The sequence below is a fragment of the Halichoeres trimaculatus genome, unplaced genomic scaffold, assembly GCF_033239565.1.
Source record: "Halichoeres trimaculatus isolate MK-OKI-2021-1 unplaced genomic scaffold, fHalTri1.1 fHalTri1_scaffold_4, whole genome shotgun sequence".
NCBI classification, from domain to species: Eukaryota; Metazoa; Chordata; class Actinopteri; order Labriformes; family Labridae; genus Halichoeres; species Halichoeres trimaculatus.
The window spans coordinates 29,612,464-29,636,234 of record NW_027437182.1 but is presented as its reverse complement, the minus strand read 5'-3'; the positions used below and the strand labels follow the sequence as shown (position 1 = coordinate 29,636,234).

The window sequence follows — 23,771 nt, the reverse complement described above, 5'->3', positions numbered from 1 at the left end:
GACACGTTTTCCTTGAAAATAATAGTGACCTCTTTCTTAAACGTGTCCGAATCTGTCCCATTTTGAGAGAATATTCTGCGGTAACACTTCTTGTTTATGAAAAAAAAAAGTGGAAACATGGTTTCAGAGAGTTGGTCGCTTACTTTTTACATCTAAATTGTTCAAAAGTGGGATGCTTTGAGAATTGAACATGAACAAATCTCAACATGCTACATCCCTTAAATTATTAGTGTGAAATCTGGATTGCATTGAGGGAATTCACGCTGTCACCCTACTTCCGGTTTACTTCCGGGTTAGCGATTGCAGGGTATCTGTGGGATTTATTTGTATCGGTCTTTGTCAGTGACGTCATCTACAAGCCCCTACCACCATATTGGTGGGTAAACAGATGTAAATAATAGAGGTTAACAATAGAGGTAAACGGAGAGGCAGTGAGGAGCTGTACGATTTTGTACAATGTTAAAACTAAAAAAACAAAAGCCAAACGAGCGGAAACCATATCGAGATAAACTGACGAAAGATGCCAGGTAAAGACATTTTGAAAAATTGTCAACAATTAACAATATTGATCAGTGCATTAAAGGGATAGTTCAGTTTTTTTGAAGTGGGGTTGTATGAGCTCTATGTGACCACTAAGGACATTAGATACAGTAGAAAGTTGTCTCCTCTCCCTCAATAAGATACAAACTGTAATAGATGGTGACGAGGAAACAGACGCTAACAGGAAGAGATGGTACCAAATTCAAAGGCTATTTTCTCCGCCTACAAGAACTAAAATCAAAAAGTAATACCACAGTTTAAGAGTGCGCTACATAAAGACAGAGTCGGAAAATACTCAGTGTTGTAAATGTCTGGGCTGTGACTCAATGCCCACTGATGCTGAGTGTTACTGCCGTCACGAGTGGAACTTGGTTACAGACACTCTTCAGGATTTGTCTGAGTTAGAGGACACTGCTGGCTCTCAAGCTGTCTGTATATCTCATCACACAGATTTCCCTGCTCTTCTGAATTCTGGAGTGTCCTGTAACAGCAACAACAACAACAACAGTCGTGGCAGCAGTAACACTCAGCATCTTGATGTCCAGTGTCCGTGGATGTCTCCTCTGTATTCCTTTCAGTCGCCATCTATAGCAGCTCCTCTTCTGTGTAGCTACTCCGGTTCATACAGGTATCCTTTTGGTTCCAAAGTGAATGAAACTTCATCGTCGCAGTCATAGTCACTCATTTTGAATTTCCTCCGCTGCCTCACAATCCTTAGAGTACAAACAAAAGAATTACGATACTTGATCAAACTTACACGAGGCTAAAACCAGCGCTCGAAGCATAGCTTGTTTACATCCCCTACAGCTGAAAGGAGGGGGGACGGAGCGCTCTAGCGCTGCGCGGAAGGACACATGACCAGTTAGTTAGGTTCAGATAAATGTTTATATTTCCGAAGACTTAATGCACTTAAAAAATATTTTATGTAGCGCACTCTTAAACTGTGGTATTACTTTTTGATTTTAGTTCTTGTAGGCGGAGAAAATAGCCTTTGAATTTGGTACCGTCTCTTCCTGTTAGCGTCTATTTCCTCGTCACCATCGATTACAGTTTGTGTCTTACTGAGGGAGAGGAGACAACTTTCTACTGTATCTAATGTCCTTAGTGGTCACATAGAGCTCATAAAACCCCCCTTCAAAAAAACTGAACTATCCCTTTAAGATGCACTGCGGCATTTGCGGATGCGACGTCACCTGACAAAGACCGATTGTTACTAACCTATCTATCTATCTATCTATCTATCGATCTATCTATCTATCTATCTATCTATCTATCTATCTATCTACATATATATATATATATATATATATATATATATATATATATATATATATAAAGACGTCAGTGGTTGGTGATGAAATCTGGTTCTGGTAAACATCAGGGTCCAGTTGTTCAAAAGGTTTTATCTAATTATCCAGAAACTTAAATCCAAGCTCTCATGATCTGCTGTACTTTAATGAAGTTGTATAAATTCAATCTAATTCACATACAGACTTCAAAGATAGAGAGACAGCTGCCAGTAAGTGACGATCAATCAATCAACACAAACAAAATCTTCAAAGTGATTTCTTTCAAACAGACAATCCTCTCAAATGTCGAGAAAGAAACAACTCGTGCTACTTACCTGTTATCGTCTTTGACTAAATCAGGCATTGCTCTGTATTACGTGAAAAACAGTTGAAAACCATGGTAGATACAAGTCTATGAAAGTGAAAGTTGATCCTGATCTTTATTCAGCAGGGCATGTGTTTGATCCAAAGAACATAAAGTCTCTAACGTGATATTTCTTCAGTTTTTTTGCTGTTACATGATTCCTGCCCAGTCCCCAAGTTTGTGCTTCACTTCAAACTGCACCTGCTTGATGCACTAGCAAAAAACTGACCAGGAGATGGCAGCAGAAACTGTGACTTAATGCAAATAATTACATTTAAAGATGTTACCATTTAAACTTATCAAGCTTTGTTTCTTTCATATTAAGCTAATAACTTTTTTTGTTGACTGGACTTAGAAATAGCACAATGTTTAGAGTATAATAGCTCTATGACTTTAAGGTTAAAGATGGAGGTTAATTATGTATCATAGAATAATACAATTTATCCCATAATTACAACATATGAAATCAAATGTAGTCATGATCTCTACATTACACCACAAATTATAAACGGTACTTGGTATTAAACTGCAGCTCCTTACTTTCTTCACCATGTGTTTGTTTTTGCTGTATGGTTGTTGTTGACTGTTCTTGTTCTGACTTTGTTTCTGATGTGGCTAATTAAAATTTGGAAATATGTGTACTGTGTGAGCTTTCTTCTACCTTTAACAACACAATACATGTAACAGGCTTTTCAACACAGGCGGCCTGTCTTAGTTGAAAACTCACTCACCACGACAAGGTGCAGGCCATGAGCAGGGACACAGGACAAGACATACTTGGCAAACAGGACGAATTCTAACGGGACAAACATAACTACAAATAAAGTGTAGAGAAATGTCAAACATACAAATACAAATATAGGGAAACTGAAATTTTCTAGGACAAAAAGAACACACATAAAACATGGACTGATAGGAAATAACATTTTTACAGGATTAAATATCAACTACAGCAATGCACACACCGAAAACATTTTACTGAAAGTGAATGAACATTGAACATGACCAAGTAAACCAAGTTAAACATATAAAAAACTAATTCAATAGTATCTTATAATTATTTTTTTTTTTGTTGTTTTTAAAGCTATAATCTGAAATTGGAGAGCAAACATGCTATCAGATGTGATTTGTAAAAGAAAACTGGAACTAAAGCAACATTTACAAACATAGCATTTTGGAGTAAATCAGGCCTTATAAGCCCTGACAAAAAGTCAGCATAAAACTGCGTTTTTCTGAAAGTTGGACCCGAAACCTGGTTCTGAGAAAACGTACTGGGGACACGCCTAGGGGACCTTAACGACGGACCCCAGAAGTTACAGAGCCCAAGGGCTACGTTTTGGGGAGTAACAGCCCCTTAGGTAAAGGGCTTAATACAGGCCTAATATTCCTTGAAAAAAAAGCCCTTAAAAATCTGCCTTTTTCCGAAAGTTGGAAACAAAACCCGGTTCTGAGAAAACCAACGAGAGACTCTCCTAGAGACCTCATGGAAGCACCTTAGAAGTTTCAGAGCCCTAGGGCTTTGTTTTGTGGAGTTATGCCCCTCGTGGTTAGGGCTTAAAAAAGCTCTTTTTGGCCCTGAAAAATAGCCCTTAAGAATCTCCATTTTTCTGCGGCTGCGCCACTGCAGCTGTCCACTCCAGGACTAGGTTAACTTTGATTGGATTTTGCATAGCAAGAAAACTCGGTTCACCTTTGGGAAAGAAAGCAGTGAACAGCTGCCTCATTCTGCCTTCTTTGTTTTTCTTTCTCTTTCTTCTTGCAAAGCCCGATTTGTGCTTTTTGGGCAGCATGATGCCAATTCAATGTGGGTTCACTGACGTTACGCTTGTCGCTGGTTGCTGTCGAGCGGACTAAACCATTTTGCGCCCCCGAGAGGGGGCCTCCGGAATGTCCAATATGTTGGGAGGACTGTCACATAAAGTTCATTCTCTCAGCTGATGTTATCAATATATGAAATAAAGCCAATTAATTGGAGGGCCCAATTTATTTGAAAAAATAAAAAATAAAAAAAATCAGAATTTTCATGGGCCCCTCTCCCTATTAGGGACCTGGGTAGTCAGGTCCACATTCCCCCCCACTACCACACCCATGCCCGTCGAAGCCCATGCCATTCCAGGTGGTCCTGACCTGAAATTTGGAGCCCAATTTCGACTTTCCAGTTTGTGCTGAAATTCACTCAAATATGTGTCCCCCGTTGAAGCCCATGCCATCCCAGGTGACAAAAAGGCATCCTGAATCAAGTCTGAGGGCTAAAACCTCTGTTTCGGGTTTTCTGAATTGTGGCCCTAAACGTCAGGTTCTGCCTTTAGGTTTATGACTGTGTGAGGAATCTGGATTACCCCGAGAGTACCCATGCAGGCACAGGGAGAACATGCAAACTCCACACAGAGAGGCCCGCTGTTCCAACTGGGAATCAAGTCTGAGGACCTTTGTGCTGTGAGGCTGCTGTGCGAATTGTTTCACCATTCAGCGTTTCTTTTTTTATATAAAAAAAAAACAAGACAATAAATTTTCCAGGAATGTTTTACAAACTTTATTTCAAAAGGTTTTTGCTTTGTATAAACATATAAAACAAGTGTTGGTGGAATGTAATGCTGACTGAAGACAGACATTTTTTGCAGAATGAGTTAGTGTTGATCTTTGCACCTGTATTAGTACTTTACAGTCCTTTTCAGTTACAGCCGTGCTGTTCAACACTTTCAGGAAATAGCAGTGAAGAAAAGGCATTGACAGACGCAGGTTGTGCTGCACAGAGGGGATGTGGTGGACTACAAGTTTCAGGGTGACTCTCAGCACCATGTCAAAACATTGTATCTGAAGGATCATCATATCGTTGTCAGAACTGATCTTATTTATTCATCCTGAAATGACCAGTTTATTCATTTTCAGTTTTGATCTGCAACATTTAACACTGATCCATTTGAGAAATTTGTTCATTTTCACACAATAGTACAAAAAAAGAGCTATTTATGGTTTAAACGTCACAAAAAGTACTGAATTAGCATCTATATGAAAAAACGTTTCATGCCCTTGTGTAGGGGTCATTAAATTATTAAACAGGTAACACAACAGACTGAGTTTCAAGAGGAGATTTTTTCCCTTTCACCTCGTGTTCATGAAGGGTTGGCTGTGTTTCTTACAGTTGAAGTCTTAAGCTCTTGGTTAGTAAAGTGACTATGATGCAGCAGTGACATAAAACAGCACTCTTTCTTGTGGCCAGCAGGAGGCAGCTCCAGCAACGGAAAAACAATTTTACAAGCCCCTACAACCTGTGAAGTCTTTTCTGCAAAATCTGAGTTTCTAGTTTTAAATCGATTTTTTTATTTATGATTTCACTGAGACTTAGACCATAAAGCTGGTTATACCTCGAGTAAAAGATAAATATATATTCATTTTAAGCCTTACGTTTCCAATTTATACAGACTGTTAGCCACTGATGTGCCTTCCTAGTCAAGCTGGTACCAGTTTTTTATCTTATCTCAGTTCTTTTCACCATTTGGTGTCAACATGGACCCTTCTGGCACCAAAAAGTGAGACAGAAAGACCGAAAAAACAGCAGCCAATAAACAAATGTGTATATTCATTTCTTGTAAATCTGTGGTTTAGAAACCTGATGGGCATCACTCAATCAATACACTGAGGTTTCTATCTCAGTTTATCCCTTGGACCTGGTTGTTTAAAAAGTTTCATGTGGATCAGATTGATCAGGACATGGAAATACATTTCAAATTATGTGGGGTCAGGTAATCCTGCTTTGTTTCATCACAAGTTTCGGAGAAATTTTAGATCAGGTCAACGGCACCTGGTGCTCTAAATGGGACTTAGTTTTGTGTCTACAGTTTTCTTTTTAATGTTTGGTTCTGATTTTTGAGTACAAAATCCTTTCCCTTTTCCCAGCCCCTCCCAGTGAGCACTAACCAGGACTTCAGCGCTGAAATTTTGTTGAAAATGGTTTAGTTCAGGTCTGAAAGTCATAGTTTCAGGCTTTTTCAACCAGAAAAATACAGCATAAACAGTCTGTCTCAAGACAAGTGTTTCTTTAAATTTTAAACGTTTAACACCAACAGCACAGACTTTAGTTGAAATCCTATCTGTGCAAAGACCTGACGATGAGTTTCATTTCTAAAGGGTTTAGAGTAGAAAGGTCCAGAGACATCCTAAAGGCAAAAAAGGCTGAACCCTGAACTGATGAAGACTATGATAAGCAACAGCAGGATCTTTACATACCCTGGTAGTTCATAGTGGTGTGTGCTTGTGTCAGAGGTGAATGTTTCCTGTTTAGGGCTGGGTATTGCAAAGAACCTCACAATTCAATTAGGTTTCGATTCTTAAGGTTGCGATTTGACTCAATAATATTATTCAATTCAATATTGATCAAAATACTTCGATTCTCAATTTTCATGCCCCATGTGAACATATGTGGTATGTCACCTTACGTTTTGGAGCAACAAAACAACCCAAACATCAGACTTTAAAGCTGAAGGATCTGGCTTTATGCTGCTTTGGCTGCCACTTTTTTGTTGTTTGGTCCCTGGTGGGCCTCGCCCATACACCGCAAATAACACGCACAGTCCCCCTCACTTGCCAGGAGATAAATCGATTCAGAGGATTTGCTGAATCAATATTGAATTGGGCGAGGAAATATTTTGATGCATCGATTCATCAATATTTTTACCCACCCCTACTCCTGTTGGATTTAAAGTTTTTCCAGATGGTGAATGTGTAAATGAGATAAAACACGAGACAGGAGCACATTTTTTTCATTAAATAAAGCCTGAACAAATAGATGTTGAAAAAGTAAACTATTGAACTCTTCAATGCAAAAAAAAAAAAAAGGAGCCCTGGGTTCGGTCTCAACAGTGAAGAAATGTCTCAAGTATCATAATAATCAGTGTTAAAATGTTGTTTTGTTGAAGCTTAAAAGTTTTATAACATTTTTTCCGTAATACAGTTAATGCCACCTTTTGTTCAGATCAAAACAATCCTGATTTATTGCATTAAAGTTATTTGATTCCTACTCAAACATTTTTAACACTAATCAGTGTAAAGCAGATGTAAGCCAGGACTAGATTACCTTAATTTACCAATTTCTTTATTTTCTTTAAAATGGTCAATTTTGAATTTTGATGTCTTTAGTCTGATTAGATTACTCTCAAACAACTGGGCCCAGGTTAACTTGAAGCAGACAATGTACAGAACTTCACGACAGCACGTCTGACAGGCTGGTTTCATTTCAAAATGTGGAACAGTTGTGACTCAAGTAAACATTATTACATACATATTACATTACAATACATCCCACATCTTCCGTACAGCAGTTTGAGTCAAAGGCAGAGTGAACCGGTGTGAAGGGATGAGGAGGAGTGTTTCCTTCAGTGATGAGTAGAAAACGTAACGCTGGCTGTGATGAAAGGCAAGTATGATAATCTCAGATGACAGGCGAACATTTGCTCCTCTTTAACCACAGAAGAACACTTTTTCATCTTCTTCATGTGTACAGCTTTGAGTCTTTGTCTGGTCCCTGATGGAGACATCGCCTGGCACTTTGGAGAGAACAGCGGCAATGAGCAAAAGTAAACAAACAACCGTCACCTCTGCATGGAGTGTCTGGATCCCAGCGACTGTTTCCCTCGGTTGACTCCTTTCCTGGGAGCTTCCTGCTGAGGCGTCCCAACTGGCCGCCTGTGTCTCCCTTTGGCTCTGTGTCTCTCTGGCTCTGAGTCACTGAGCTCCAGGTCAGGACAATACCCATCACTGTCTTGGTAAGATCTACGGCTTTTCACTTTTTGTTCAGAGACAGGTTTGGCCCATATTTTCTCCTTGGCTGAGCCCTTTCGGGACAGTTTGTCTGAGGCCCTCAGGTCCTCCGTGGTCCGTACTAAATTAATAGTTGCTTCTTTGAAGGATCTACCAAAATGCTCCATGGCAGATTTCCGTAAGCTGCTCTTGTCCAAAACCTGGTGTGAAGCATCCTGGTCGCTGGGCGTCTGGCAGGAGCTGTCCTTCTGAGCTACAAACTTCTCTATGAGGCCGTTGGATCTCACTGCACATGCTTGCTCTTTGTCCAGTTTGCCGTTACTGTTGGAAGAGTGTCCGTGCAGCGCTGCATGCAGATCTATAGGTTTCCCAGATGACTTAACAGGTTTACTCAAAGACAGACGTCCATTTGAACGCTCATCTTTTTGGACTCCTCCATGCAGCTGAGGCTTCCCCTGACCAAGCCCAGCTCCAGTCTTCTCAGTGACGTTCACACGATTGTCTGGACAGAGCGGCCCATTACCAGACTTAGAGCTAGAGTTTCCATTTCCAAGACTGGAGGATTTGGGCATTTTCAGCTTCAGAGTGATCCTGGGAGGAGGATGAAACAGCATGCTGTCCACTGGGGACAAAGCCTGAAGGCCTGAAGACAAAGACAGACACACTCAGATGAATTCAACAATCTGAAGATTACTGATAGATTACTGTTAATGTTTTTTTCAGTCTGGAAAAGGGGCTGGCAGCACATCTGTGTCTGAAAACTTCTTTGTTCACATTTGTTCTGAGTAAAATAAAATAAAAAAATTAAAAAGAACAGAAAACAAACCATGGATTGAACTGATTCACAATGTATTAGTAGATAGGGTGATTTGGCTATTCAAAAAAGGGATGAGTTTAGTGATTTATAAACTTGTAAGAAAAGCTATTTACTACTGTTCTGGTCAATGTTGCACACTTCAACTGGGAAGATTAGTGTACTACTTTTTTTTATTTTTCTTCTTAAAGATACTGTGAGGAGGATCTGTTTTAATTGGACTGAGACACTACCTTCTGGCCTAGAGTCTCCCGCACACTGGTGTAAAGGTGTGACGTTTAACCAAGCGTGTTAGTTTTGGAACAAATTTTCTTTGTTCAAGACAACTTATTACAGGATACAACCCAACGAGGTAAGGTATTCATAAGTACAGTTATGTAGCGCTGTTGTTTGAAACATGACAACAAGCAAATGTAAGTTTCTACCTGTGTAACAATAGTAAATCCTGGTTAGCTGCCAGTCATCTACCAGGCAGAGCTAACGTAACCTCACTCTTCATTTTATTGATAGACTCTCAAGTTTGAACAGACCACTGCAGAATAACTGCTGACTGTGGGTTGGAGTCAACATTATCACAAACAGATTAAAACTTTTAGCCTTTAGCCTGTGCGTTATCACTCTCCTGTTTAGTTTCCTGCTGCTCTTCTGTCCTTTTTTTGTCTGACAGTTAGGCTCCTGTGTCCACCACTACTACAAAATCTATCACAGGAATAATTTTCAGCGGTGTAAAAACACAGATCTCTCTTCTTGCTTCTAAACTTCGTCAGCTGGTGTGGTGGTGTTAAAGAGACTTCTGCCGTAAATCAGTCAGGTCCTGCTAGACCCGATCAGAAAGCTACCGAGTAGCATTTTGAAATAACCTCATTTTAAAGTGTGGGTTACGGTAAGGCATATATCTAGAAGGGAGACTTTTCCACAACTACTTTGAATCTCCTCACAGCTCCTTTAAGTGCTATACCAACCATCTTTACCAGCAAAACAAAAAACAATAAAATTTGTGTGTGTTTACTTTCAATAAAAAATGTAAACTTCTAATGCCTACTACTCCATCACTCCACACTTTTTAGGACCACACCCTGCATGAGCGTATTTGAGAGAAGGTGATATTTACCTGCTTAATGCTTTTTCTTTTCCTCTCAAGTTTAGTCTGAGATTTGTTTTTATTTTGGTCCTCTGAGGACAATGTAAAATCACCCAGGACAAAACACCGACTTAATCTAACAACAAGCTGAGCACCACCTAAAAAAAGCTAATCACTGCTCAGCTTATGGCCCCTTAGGACCCTCAGTGTGACCCTCAGCCAAAAAGCATTAAAACAAGATGATTATTAGAGCTTAGCTGCTTTATTCATTCTCTCTGGTCATTCAAAATTAGATTCATAAGGTTTACAGCCTGATCTCAAAGTGCTCCTTCAACAATTACACACCTCTAAAACAACACAGTTAAACGAAGCAGTTGTATATGTGTGTGAAGGCTAAGTAAATAAATGTAATAAAATTTCAGTTTGTGCATTCAGTAAAGAAGATACTCACCAGCAGAGATCTCCTGGTTCACCAGCTTCACGTGCAGGTTGAACATCTGCTCCTGAGCTTTACTCTGCAGCAGCTTCAGCTTCTCCCGACGACTCACCATGTAGCACAGATTCCTCACCTGAAAATGAGGGACATTTGACAAACATTTGAAACACAGTGTGACAAAATACACAACTGCCTGAATTTTTTAACCCTTAAAAAATGTAAAGAACACATTTGACGATTACAGCTCAAAACCATATGACTCCATGCTCTTGGATATCAAACATTTGACATGTGCTTTGGCTGTTTAAGAAATTACTTTATTGATTTAAGACTTTAATTACAGTGGCTTGATTATTTTTCTTGATTTTTGGCAAAACAAAAAAAATAGTTTATTTGTACTTGTACCAGAGATGCACCTGGGCCTTTTTCTAAAGCAATCTGAATAATAAATGATAAACGGATTGACAGTGCCGAGTATAAAGACACCCACCCTCTCCAGGTCCTGTCGCAGGTGCATGAACATGCGCATGCGTGTGTGTATGCTGTCCTCCTGCGGCTGCAGCATCAGGTTCTCTTCGTCCGCTTTAGGGGGCAGCAGAGCTCTGTTGAAGTTTGCTTTCCTCTTCAGCTTCCAGTACTGATAGATGAAGTCCAGCAGGCCCTCTGAGAGTCCAAGGACCCGGGCCAGCTCCTCCGGCTGGATTAGAGTGTAGAACTCCTCCTCCAGCTCCTGCAGCCTCTGCGCCCGCTGGCCCACCTTCTCCGCCTCAGCGGGGGGCTTGGAGCGAGCTGGGCTCAGGCCAGACTCCCCAGTCTTAGATTTGCTGTGCTTCAGGCAGTAAGATTTAAACTTGACCTCATCGCCTTCATCCAGGATGGTCTTCATCTCCAGGCTGTGCTCGAAGGCACAGGTCACATGGAAAGGAGTGGTGCAGTTTTTCACAGAGCACTGTCAGAAAGTGAGGAGGGACGAGGGAGGGTTATTCAATTAGAAAGTCAGCAAAACAACAAGATAAAAGCTAACTTGAGAAACATTTTCCAGAGACAAATTTCCACAGAAGCTTTAGTTAACAGGATTTGTCTAATAACTGGATTACAGTCTGGATGCTGGATTAGTGACAATCTGACAAAAGTAAAAGAAGAGCTGTGGACTTTGATGATTTCAGGAATAGTGACTCACTTTCTTCACAAAATTTAAGGAGATCCCCCCTGAGAAATGTAAAGCCTGAGTGAAAAAAACTGAGTTTTTACAGAGCAGCGATGTGTGCTTCTTTTTCTAACAGACTTTACCTACTCTGCTAGGGATGGAACGGTTTTGTGGTCACGGTTTTTGGTTTGTTCAGTGTACATTGTTGTTGTTTGTAACACCTTTATTTTTACCATATACCATAATATTCTACTTTTAACAGATTATTTTTAATCAATTATCTTGTGTATAGTCATGACAAATCAGAAAGAAAGAGGCTGTTTCCCATTTAAAACATCATTAAAGCTGGGGCGAGACATTATTAGTTTCAACATGCCAGTAAATGCCAAGTAAAGTCCCTGTTGGCTGTCCCAGAAGTCAGAAGTCTGCTGTCTGATTTGCATAAAAGTTAGAGGTGCACCAATCACAATTTTCTGGCCAATCACCGATCTTTAAAAAGCCTGATCTGCTGATACCAATTTTGGCCGAAACCGATTTTTATTTCTTATAACTGACAGCATATACTGATCGATCAGTGCATGTCTAATAAAAATCCATTTGCATGTATTTTGTCATGGACTCTGTAGGAGAGAGAAATAATGTGGGAGAGACAGAAAGCAGGTGAAACACAACATCATAAATATGTTTAGAACTACACATTAAATTTCTTCTGTTGTTTCTTGTTTTTGTAAATGTCTAAATATCGACCCTCCTCCTTAATCTGGGCTGGGGACAGGCAGAAGTGACCATAATGAGACATACACTTGCATGTGTTCACCTGCTGCGAGTGAGGAGGACTGTCTGTGTTTTGGATAGGGGAGGGGCTCACGATAGCAGAGGCTGACCATTGAGGAGATCAAAACACGATTTAACCTCGGATTCCCCAAACTCCAGAAAAGTCGCAAGAATTGTCGTCTTTAGAAAAAAAAACAAAAAAACTTGCCAATGGGGTCTGACAAGTCATTAATTGTAGCAACAACATCTCTGAGTTGGCAACATTCAGTCACGGTTTTATCCTCCACTTTCTGACCGCTGTCTTTGGAGCTCACACTGAAACTAAACTGCTCCCAGACAGCAGAACAACACAACGCCACAGGTGCACCCTCTAGCTCTGTCTTCTCCGCCCGTCATGTAAACAACACACACACACAATTCCCCACAAATGTTTCACTGTACTCCGCCCCGCGTTGGGCATGCATACGAACAGAGCCACATGCTCGCTACAAACTGAGTAGTAAAGTGAAGAAAAAAGAAAAACACTAAACGATAGAAGCATACATGCCCTCAGCCGAGTGAGGAAAAACCAACTGTCAAACTTCTTCTTCACTGCTTGTTTTGTTACTTGTCGTGCTTGCTGCAAACAAGAGCCTCTGTTCTCAGAGTAGTGAGAGGGTTTTCTGTTGTCAGGCAGGATTTTCTTTATGAAAGCAGAAACATGATCTGAAGACTGTGAACACGCAAAACTTTTTTCCTCCACTGTGTTTGGATTATCACTTCCCACTGCACTGTCCTTTTCATGCATGTCTCTACTAAAATTTTACACATGTCTAATGGAAAACACATGCACACACACATACATGTAAAAATAAATAATGTCTTTGAAATGTTGACGCTCAGGCAAAAGATTCCAGTAGACTTGCTCTGTTAGCTTTTGGGTATGATGGGCTGTATGTAGGATGGGGGTTTTGGAGCTCACTGATGAATTCTGAGATGTTGCACGCCTATCTTGTAAAAATAAATAAAAAGGGGATGCCTTTACGATGATACCACTGGCTTTTCCTGCCTATCTAGTTCCATGGTTGGGATACGAGGGCCATCAGAGGCTGAGTGGTGGGGTAAAGTGGTGTTAGAGCTGTGAAAACCAAGGGCTCACATTTGGGCCGGGATCTGTTTAGAGGTGGCCTCTAAAGGCTGTTTGATCATCTTACTAACATACAAGTTTGACAAAAGCACCTGACAGATTGTGCAGATGTTTAGGGGGTTTCTTCTGAGCACTGATCCCGTTCATTAGGGACAAGTTTCATGTGTGTGCTTCAGATTGAGCTTTAAAGTCAGTTTCATGGTGCAGTCAATGAGGACCCAGATCCACTCTCACCTGGATGCATGCACCTGTCTTCAGTTTACACAGACTGCAGATGAGAGACCAGCGGCTGGGCGGGATGTGGGACACTTTGGTGATGGGCTCCATTCTTTCAGGACATGCTATGCTCACCTGCAGGAGGTTATCAGACTGTTAGTATAAGAATATTCAGACATAATGACAAAACCAGAGCGCCAAAGTGTTTGTTTACCTCTGGTATCCACAGCGCACAGCTCACATGTGCCCACTTGGTGCCCGCTCGCGTTGCCTTCATGGCACCGCCTTTCTGAGGACACAGGAGGCACTGCGGGTCAATGCCAAGGACACACGTCCTGCACAGCCAGTTTCCTACAGGCACTTTAACGATGCCATAACAGGCCTGTGAAAACATAGGAGAAACAAACAAAGTGAGTTAAATGTGTCAAAAAACCAAAACAAGTCAAATCCTGTTCAAGACGGTCAATTTTCTTCTGAAAAGCTGTGAGCATGAGTAAATGTAACAGGGTATATGCAGGTTTCAGCAGGTCAAAGACTTTTTAAGACTTTTTGATGGCACCTTGACTGAAATTTAAGACCAAAATCGCTGTGGTACATGCTATGGTCAAGGGATCCGGCCACATTGCAATCTAAACAGACATCATCCAGCCAACCCTCAATGAATTTGCACTTACACACAGTCCTAGACTGGCTATCACAGGGATTAAAGCAAAAAAAAAATCCCAAGAAAAGAAAACAGACCTTTTTTTTTTCTATTTAAGAATAAAACTGACACGTTTTTCTTTTTTGAAGCTGAAGATCTGGGCTGACAGATATGTGCTTGCCTCTTTTTCAACAAATCTAACCTACAGGCTAGTGAACTTCATTGCTATATAGAGTAGCAGAAGCGACAGCTGTTCTAAATAAAACTCTGAATAAGTTAAAGTTTTAAAAAAAGTCAATAAAGTTAGGGGATATGGGGTAATGTCCCCCAGGAAAAATCTGGCTATTCCAACGTCGATGAAGTCTTTTGCAGCACTTTGAGCATTTTAATCTAAATATAAGAAATAAACTAGCTAAAAAACTGTTATCTATTAATTTAGTGGATTAAGAAGTATGTTTTTATTAAGTACGAGAAGGCTTTTTTTCAACATTTGGACAACTTGTGCAGCACTGTGTTTTATGACTCTGACCCACTCAGTCGTTAACATAAAAAAGTAAAACGGAGCTAGCTTGCTAAGCTTATATACCATGTAAGAATTACGTTGTCAAACGGTCCAGTTTAAAGCTGTTTAGTGTCACATGGTGCTCAGTGTGGATAATGTGTTGAGTCACATGTTGTCTGAACGTGTATTCCTAACAAAGTGTGTCTGGCTCAACGTTTGTCTCCTCTGCCTGCACGTGATATAACCGAAACACACCGTCATCTTATGGATTGTTATTCCCTGATACTTCTTTCGAAGGTAGCGTAAATTAATTGCACACCAGAGCCCAAAGTAAAGGTCCAGACATGACAGGCAGTGCACGCTGATAAAAGCCCAAACACCCTCAGCGTACTTAACGTAGCAGATAAAAGCTCCGAATGCAGCCTACATCGAAAAAAAAAAACTAGGAAGATGTCTGTAACATTAACTAGGCCTGCCTCGAAAAATTTAAGACCCTTAAGTAATATATTTATTACCAGAGTATGATATTTTTAATGAAGTTAAGACATTTTAAGGCCTGAATTTTATATACATGAATTTAAGACATTTTAAGACTTTTTAAGGATGTGCAGACACCCTGTGTAAACACTAGTTAATAAAACAGAGTAAATTTTTCAGGTTTTTGATGATTTCTAAAATAATTTTAAGACTTGCTTAGTGTAGGCTAATGTAACTCAAGTTTTATCTCCGTACCCATGAGGCCATCTCAGATTATATGTTGTATTTTTGTGATGTTCCATTTGCTGCCGCCTTCTAAAGCTCCATCCCCATCTTGTGATCTAAGATGATCTGTTGTGAGGTGTGGTCATGTTTACCTGGTGCACACAGATGTTGCACTTGTCACAGAACACCATGTCGTTCCCCTCTTCACTGTCAGGGGAGCGGCACACATCGCAGATGACATCCTCATCATACTCAATCCCGAGGCCCTCCACCGTCTCAATGGCATGGTTCATGTTGTCATGGCACTGACTCTCCAGGGCCTCCATAGTGCGCTCCATCGTCAGCTCGTCTATGGGCTCCTCCCCTGAGACAGAAACCAAAACAAAACCCCTAAAGGTCAGAAAAACCCCAGCAGACAGTCAGTGTGCATCCAGTCTAAATATTTTCCACGCTTCTTTTCTGCTATTGAAAGCACAAAGTCAATGTGTTCCTGGTTCCTCACCCATGACCTGGCGCTCTCTGTTGATGGTGAGCAGCCAGTAAAGGTCCATGTCGTCCAGGTCATAGCGGCACATGGCCTCTGCCAGCTCCTTGATGTTGACGTAACCTGGTTCTGTTGCCTCCTGGCTCGAGCACTGGATGTACTTTCTCTGGTGGCTGTAAAGCAACTCCTTTGACTTCTCTGCAATAACTCTGCAAACAGAAGACAAAGTAACAATCATTCAACGCTGCACAGCTTTAAACATGACCTCTGAACGTAGGAACACTGTGTTAGAAAAACTAGACTTTGAATCATGGAATGAGACAAAGTGAGTGAAAAGTGTGACACTGTATTGCTGCACCGGTCAGGGTTAATGCTTATATATTTCTTTAATCAGGCAAAGTTTTAAACTGTATTTTTTGCACTTAAATCACAGTCATCCCTTTTCAGGTTCTGCTTTTAGATTTGGAATCTGCCGACGGGGTTCAGGTTTCACTGATGGTACGTTTAGAGTCCGAGGCTTTGCTGTATGCAGTAAAAAACAGTTTGTGTTTGTGTACACAGACAGAACACAGTATAGAGTTGCAAGAGCTGATCAGTTTTGTTAAATGGGCGTTAGGAGTTTTGTCTTCATCCATAGTCAGAACTTTCAGAATACCACATGCTTACCGGACTGAGGGCTCTGGGATTGTATCGGGACTTGCCAGCACCTGGACCCCCTTCTCCCACTCCATCTTCCAGGTGTCAGCCAGCAGGTAGTAGTCCTCTGGAGACACATGGTGGGAGTCAGGCAGCTTCATGGCACTGATCAAGTCTTTTCTGAACACCTGAGAGGGACACCACAACACAGAGTTAAACACCAGTTCTGCTGAAAGGTATAAAACAGCAGGTAGACTTGAATCTTTATCAAAACATGCTGTTTAGGAGTGTACAGGGCAGTGGAAAATATATCTATTTGCCATTCCACAGACCAAACATGTTACCAACCCTCATACCCCTTTTCAACCAAACTGGTGCTAGTGCTAGTTCCAGGCCAGTGCCTGAATTAGTGCTGGTTCTTTATGTTTCCACGGACAAAAAACTGGCTCCAAAGCACCGACTACGTCAGGGGCAAAACTGCAGTAGCATTGGCTTTGCTTTCTTATCATTCAGGTCTATCTATACCTTGTTATTTTAGTGAACAGACTAACTTGCCTTATGTTATTAATCATTCCTAAAAAGGAAAGCTGCTGAGTGAGTTGTCTGTTGCTTTGTTGGCATTCCCTCATTCATGACTTGAACTGGAGGCGAAACTGAAGCAGCAATGCTTTGTTCTTTATCGATCAGATCTAAACCTAATTATTTCATTTAACAGACCCAGTGTTATTTATCTTATTAACATAACAGGATTTCATGTGTGTTTCATGTTTGTGCATTAACATTTTTCCTCTGCTCATTGCTCACGTCAGAGAGCTGGCCCAATGTGTTTACAAACGCGTTGATGAGCACTTTCTGTGCGACAGTCAGGGAAAATGATGTACAATAAATTTCTGCCTTGGCACTGGAGCTCCTAACACCAAATTTGTTGCTGTTCAAGCTTCTACAGCCGATGTCGCCTCCCCCTGGAGTGGTGTACTGACATTTTATGGCGGCTCAATGACTTAGCTCCAACTTGGCCCTGTGCTGATGAAAAGCCAACGCGTTTCTTGGGAAGAACATGATTAGAACCAACAGCGCATTAGCACCAGCACTGAACAAGCACTGGTGGAAAAGAGGCAACTTCATCTGAAGCCCAGGTTCAGGTTGAACTCACTTCAGCCGGTTTCTTCTGGTCGGAGGCGGGGGTTCCATGTTTGGCGCCATATTTGTTTGAGGAGCAGAATGAGGTAGAGGGACCTGAATAACAGACAGAAATGAGTAGTATGAGAAAAAAAAAAGTAATTGTGTTCAGGTAGTTAGGTGACCTTTGGATGAGATGACTCACTCTCATTGTCAGAGCTGTCACTGCTGCTTGAGGACCTGAGACGTTTCATCCTGTAACATCCTGAAGAAGACGAGAAAGCAGACATCAAAACATGCACATGATAAACTTCATACAGTGTATAAGGAGAAATAAGGAGTTTTTAGAATGGTTTATATATGTGTTGACTTTTAACTTAACTAAAATCTTTCCACTGAACCAGCTGACGAGCATCAACACTTAGCGGTGCACAAAGAGGAGAAATGTTTTACTCACCATATATTTTAAGTTGAAAAGCATGCTAATGGTTTCCTCTGGTCGATCCTTCACTGCTTCATTTTGTTCCTGAAAAGAGAAATGAATAGAGGTCAACCTGACAAGCAAAGGTGAGAAATGAGACATTAGGAAGAGAAATGCACAACAGATTTTTTTTTTATTCTCAAAATGAACTTTTTCTCACTCATAGGCTGAAGTGGAATTATCGAGCCCTCTATAAACCAGAACACATAATAATTCATCAGGCGGACTTCTTGTTGTACTTTAGTTCAGTTTTGCACAGCTATATTTAAACGTGTTGGGTAAAGTATCCACAGGTTCACACTGTGTGCCTTCAGCCAACTGAACCACAGGGAGCACTCATTAAAGATTTTGTGTGAGGGACTCAAACCCAGACCAGCTCCACATACAGTACACTGCTTCACCACACAGGACATGCCTTACATTCCCCATGAGGACAGGAGCGGCGGGGGTGGAAGCATGACGCTAAGTTTACTTGATACCATCATACAGAGAAAGGGAAACATGTTACGGAAAAATGCATGTGCAGCAGAGTTATTACTTTAGATATAAATCTAAAGTCTGATCAGAGACTCCTCAGAGATCGCATCGATCAAACACTGAGGTTCATCTTCCAACTAAGACATCTTCAAGATCTTGTTTATTTAGTTCTTAGTGTGTGCAAACAGTATGAGTAAAATAAAAAATATAGAAAGATGGGGAGACAAAGATGGGATAAAAAAATAACCCTGAGAGATGTTAAAGTGAACCCTTCCGACATCAATAATAAAAAAATTTCTTCAAATTCTTTCGACAGTTCACTGAGATCCTTCATTTAATAAAATATACCCTACAAAAATACTACAGTGTGTGTGTTCAGCTGCACTCAAACTCAGTCCGACATCTGTTCATGACTCAAGTGTTTCTGTCTGTGAACGCAGCTCAGTTTGTGTCGTCTGTTTCTTCAGGCAGAAAAGTAAACAAAGTATAACTGATGTGAAAAGTTAAGACAGTTTATCGTGTAAAGCTAAACTCTGATGGCAGCTGAGATTGTCTACAGGAATGAAGAATCCTAGTGAGGAATAGCGTTTAGGAAAATTGAATTGTAGCTATCCATATTCAGCAAATATTTATTTATTGCTTTAATCTCTATCAAGAAGAGAAAACTTCTTTTACTCTCCTTTATTTACTAGCTGTTCCAGATATTTCAGTAAAAATGATCTTTCCAGTCAAATAACAGAAAAAATATGATTCTCTGTCATCTCACTTAAAGATGTCAACAATACTGTATAAAGCAGTCAGTCTTGCAGGTTAACAGTACAATTTATCAAAACACTGTGGCGATCTTTTGCCTCCAAAGTTGACAAAGGACAAGAAAGAAGGAATGATGTCCATTCAAGGTGCAGCCAATCATACATGGTGTATGTGTAATGCCTGCCTACACTTTTCCTCTGTTTCAAGCTTGACTTAAAATTGGGTTGAATCAGCATTTTAAACACCACCACCATCACTGGGTTTCATACTTCTTTATCAGGTGTTAATGAGTGATCTTACGTTGGGGGAAGAGTTCTCCTAACATACATAGCTTATAGGTGAGCGATATTAAGCCCCGTTTCCACCAAGCAGTCCGGTTTGGATCAGTACGGGTTTGGTACAGGTTGGATTGGTAAAGCCTGATGCTGTTTGTGTTTCCACAGCCAACCGTGCCCCGTCTTGGTGGCGTGTCAGCTGGATGCCGACAGTTGTGCCAGCTACATAGCAGTGCGACAGTGTACCCTGCTAATAAATCCAACGAAGAAGAAAAACATGACAGTAAACAAAGAGCAACGATAGAAGACATCCAACAACTTGAAATACAGAAATACATCAGCCGCTGCTGTTGCACAGTAGGTGACGATTCTTTCAACCAATCAATGGACTGCAGTGTTCTAGCTCCACCTTCTCTCGGTTTAGTCTGGTACCCCTACAGAATGATACCAAAAAGTGTTACGGTTCATCTCAGTTATTTGGGGATCTATCACAGGATTAGTCAGTGGAAATGAAACAAAATGTGTGCCTGAGACATAGCTGAACTTCCCTTAACACACATCTCTGTGCACTCTCTCTGCTCAGCTACTGTCTCCCATGAGCAACAAAGCAAACTTACATAAAACAGCATTATTAGGTACATAAGTTTACTGATCAAATATATCACATTAGGAGACAAAATCTGGTACGATTTCTTCTTCCCTCCTCCTCTGTGAAATAGCTGATTGCAGTGTCTGGCTCCAGATTTAGTGTTGAATCTGTACGCTTGATACCCCAACAGAAAGGTGCCAAAACAAGACAAATGTGTAACTTTCCCAACTACAATAAACTATTACTACAACAAGTATTCTTACAATTGTGAACTGTTTCACACTGAAACAATCTGCTTGGTGAAAATGCAAGAAGTGTAGGTTCACCATATTTGTACCGTCAGGTTTAAGGGTACTGTGAGGTTTTACCTTTGGGGTACAAGAAAACTAGACAAGATTTTGTGAATTAAAATATAGGCAATGGATAGTTCATTTTGGTAGTTCCAGTTTTCTATTTTACTTCTTTTCTGATGATTTTTATGTCATTACCAAAAAAAAGGGTATTGTTGGATTGTTTAAAAACTGTTCACGTCTAAAAGTGTTTGTGTTTGCCAAGTGAGCTGAAAAAACTTTCAAAGCAAAAAGCTCCTCAAAGGTGAAAAGTTGGTAAGAATTGGTAGTGTAGTTGTTTTTTTTTTCAATTGCTGCTGGCACTTAGGTTTATCTACATTACTGTCACCAACTGTAACAAGTCAGTATTACAACATTCATGTTAAACAGTCTGACACAGAAGAAAAGTGATGGGAAAGAAACACCAGTACTTCTAGCTGTGATACCCATCTCAAAGGTAATGGTTTACTTCTACAAAATTCACTGAAGTCAAAAACCGTACATAGATTGTACAGGAGCTTTTTTTCCTATTAGCTTCACTTCTTCTTTCTTTTAACTTAACATAACAGAGACAAACACATGTAACCTAATCAATGAGAATAAGTTTTAATTTTCAATTCTCTATGAGAGGGTCTGAGTGATGGCACTGGATCTACGTGAGTAGTGAGGAAAAACAATCCATTTAGACATAGAGGATAATAAGTAATTTCAATAAATCAAAGTAGTTAAGTATTATTTAATGACTGGTGATTTTGAGTATAATGGAGTAATGTTTTATTTATGAAGTTATACTGAGACAGTTTTCCTTTTTCGGAATCCTTTCCACCACTACCCATGAAGATCATCTGTTATATGTTGTGAGCATATCCTGTCTGTAAATGGTCTTAATGTTACTGACTGCTATGCAGTTACAAACAAAAAGGTTTACTCTGCTATTGTGCACACTAACGCTGTTTTTTTTTTCATTTTCTCCCTCATTCCAGGAAAAAAACAAAAAACAAACCAGATGTGACTATATGACTGGAAACAGCAGGCAGCCATGGGTTGCACTGCATCTTGAACGAAAAAGGCAGTCAAAAAAAAAAAAAATCTGTTGGTGCACTTTTGTTGTACACCGTTGTCACTGTATTTGTGAAAAATACAAGCTTATGAATAAAGTGAAATGAAGAAATAAAGTGAATGTTTTAAGTCTGACTCATTGATTGGTCAAAAAAGTTGATTAATCGATTATCAAAATAATTGTTAGTTGCAGACCTACTACATTATTCAGTAATATTTAATAGGTATCATGCGGTTTGGTAAGCCATCTTCGTCTGTGCATGCTTCATGATAATGTGATGACAGCCTGAATGACTCAAACTGTGTCTGTCACTTTAAAATTTGTCACATATAATTGTCCACTTTTAAATTTTGATGATGACGACTGATTCAGGTCCCTGGTCCACATTGTTAAGTTAATGACAACATAAATAGCATAAGCAAAAACCGTTGAAAACACTTTTAGAATCAATTTGGCTACAGGTCTTTGATTACCTGTAGTGAATAAGAGCCATTGAGGACCCTAATATACCCACAAAGTATTGAGTATACATACATAGCTGTACAGAGGTGGCATATCTGCACGGATATGACATCACAGTTATAAGAAACAGAGCATATCATGAAATAATGACCAAACCAGCATTAGTCCTCTTTGTTTACATCTATTATTCTTGTTTTTAATGTTGCTATCAATGTGCTAACTCTGACTTGCACTGAGCTTTAAAATAAAACTGTAAAACTCAATTTCTCTGCCCTGCCCAGAAAGCCATGTTGGCGCCAAACACACACACACACACACACACACACACACACACACACACACACACACACACACACACACGAGAGGCCTGCTGTAGCGGGCTACACTGCAGACTGTGGAGAAATCAAACATGGGCGCCACCATCATACAAAGATGTCACTTCCTTCAGCCGTTAAGATCAAATTCACGCCGCACGAGCAGGTTTTCGTGTACAGATAAGAACCCGAGGCCCGGTCGATAACACTGATGCAATAAAAAGCGGACATAACCCTGGAAACACGGCCCTGGCCCTGTGGCCTGGATAAATCCTGGCACATTGAGCCCCACTGAACACACGAGCATATTGTTCACATTCCTCCCATCTTACCTGTAGTCCACGCGCTGCTGTCTGCGTTATTCCCGCCACGTACCCGTCCAGGAAACACATACGATACCCACTTTAAAACCCGAAACGGTTCTGTCTTTGGGGTAAATTTAGTGCTTTGTATCCCCCCACAGTGGGAATCTCCAGGGCAGCAATCTCTCCACCACCACGGCACAACAGCTCTATTGTACAGCGCGGCCCGCAGGGTCCTAAACCCCGCCACTTTCCCTACATCCTTTCTGGGTGCGCTCGATTTGTTCACCAGCGTAACAAACCGAAGAAACTAATCGATTAAAGTGATGGGGTTGAACATTTGATCGACTGATGTTAATGAATCGCCGAACATGTTCCATTGTTGACTATTCTGTTGTAGTTTTTTATATTATTATTATTTAATTTCAGCTCCACAGTTGGAATATTTTCCATTATCTTGAATCTGAGTTTATGTTTTATCCTATAAATTAATCTTCACAACTTTAACAGATGTCTTCAAAATATCCTTAAGATCCTCTCTTAATACTGCATTTTTTATTATCATTCATTTATTTCCTAAATCATGATTGCCTTCTTTGGATATGTCCTGGCCTGTTGACTGATACTGTATGAATGAAAAGAGAAACTATACGTGCTTTGACTTTTAGGTAGTCCTGAACCCAAATTTAATGGTCTTCTAAAGTTTCACAGACCTAACCAATGACTTATCGACTATATAATCAGCAACCAATCCCCAATATTTCATTGCTCATGTCTGTACTGTTGTGAGCTCTTAATCATAAAAATAAAGTATCTGGTAGGGGGACTAATGTTCCTTTAGTAGTGACCTAAATGATACAATATGTAGTTGAAGGAGGTGGAAGCTGAACAGCAGAAGTGAAAGCTGCAACTTTGCTTAAAAAGACAGCACATTAGATAGAGCGCAGAGCACAGAGCACAGTAGCAACTGTGAACTACAAAAAATTATAAGACATTAGAAATTACAAAAGTCAAATGTTCTGAAACTTTTACTAAAAATGATATTAAAGAACATGAATTTATGTCTATACAAAAACATTCAGTTGAGTATAAAACAAAT

The 23,771-nt window shown here is 40.3% G+C and overlaps 1 protein-coding gene across 1 annotated transcript; it reads right to left on the bottom strand.

Moving 5' to 3' along the window:
- Window positions 1–4,738: 4,738 nt before the first annotated feature.
- jade3 (jade family PHD finger 3) lies at window positions 4,739–22,922 on the bottom strand. The gene is made up of 12 exons (XM_074668188.1): window positions 22,703–22,922; window positions 18,088–18,156; window positions 17,836–17,895; window positions 17,665–17,747; window positions 16,542–16,699; window positions 15,894–16,084; window positions 15,544–15,755; window positions 13,759–13,926; window positions 13,563–13,679; window positions 10,772–11,230; window positions 10,297–10,414; window positions 4,739–8,593 (listed from the first exon to the last, which is right to left on the bottom strand). Exons 3-12 carry the CDS (start codon window positions 17,882–17,884, stop codon window positions 7,782–7,784), a joined length of 2,367 nt encoding a protein of 788 aa, XP_074524289.1. The 5' UTR covers window positions 17,885–17,895; window positions 18,088–18,156; window positions 22,703–22,922; the 3' UTR covers window positions 4,739–7,781.
- Window positions 22,923–23,771: the final 849 nt, after the last annotated feature.

What these genes read in the sequence shown, in the direction of transcription:
- jade3 (XM_074668188.1), bottom strand. Translation starts at nt 17,884, where the DNA reads ATGAAACGTCTCAGGTCCTCAAGCAGCAGTGACAGCTCTGACAATGAG. An exon ending in GCAACATCTGTGTGCACCAG is followed by an intron (nt 13,927 to 15,543) that starts GTAAACATGACC and finishes ATGTTTTCACAG; the next exon opens with GCCTGTTATGGCATCGTTAA. An exon ending in GAACCAGGAGATCTCTGCTG is followed by an intron (nt 8,594 to 10,296) that starts GTGAGTATCTTC and finishes CTTTGTCTTCAG; the next exon opens with GCCTTCAGGCTTTGTCCCCA.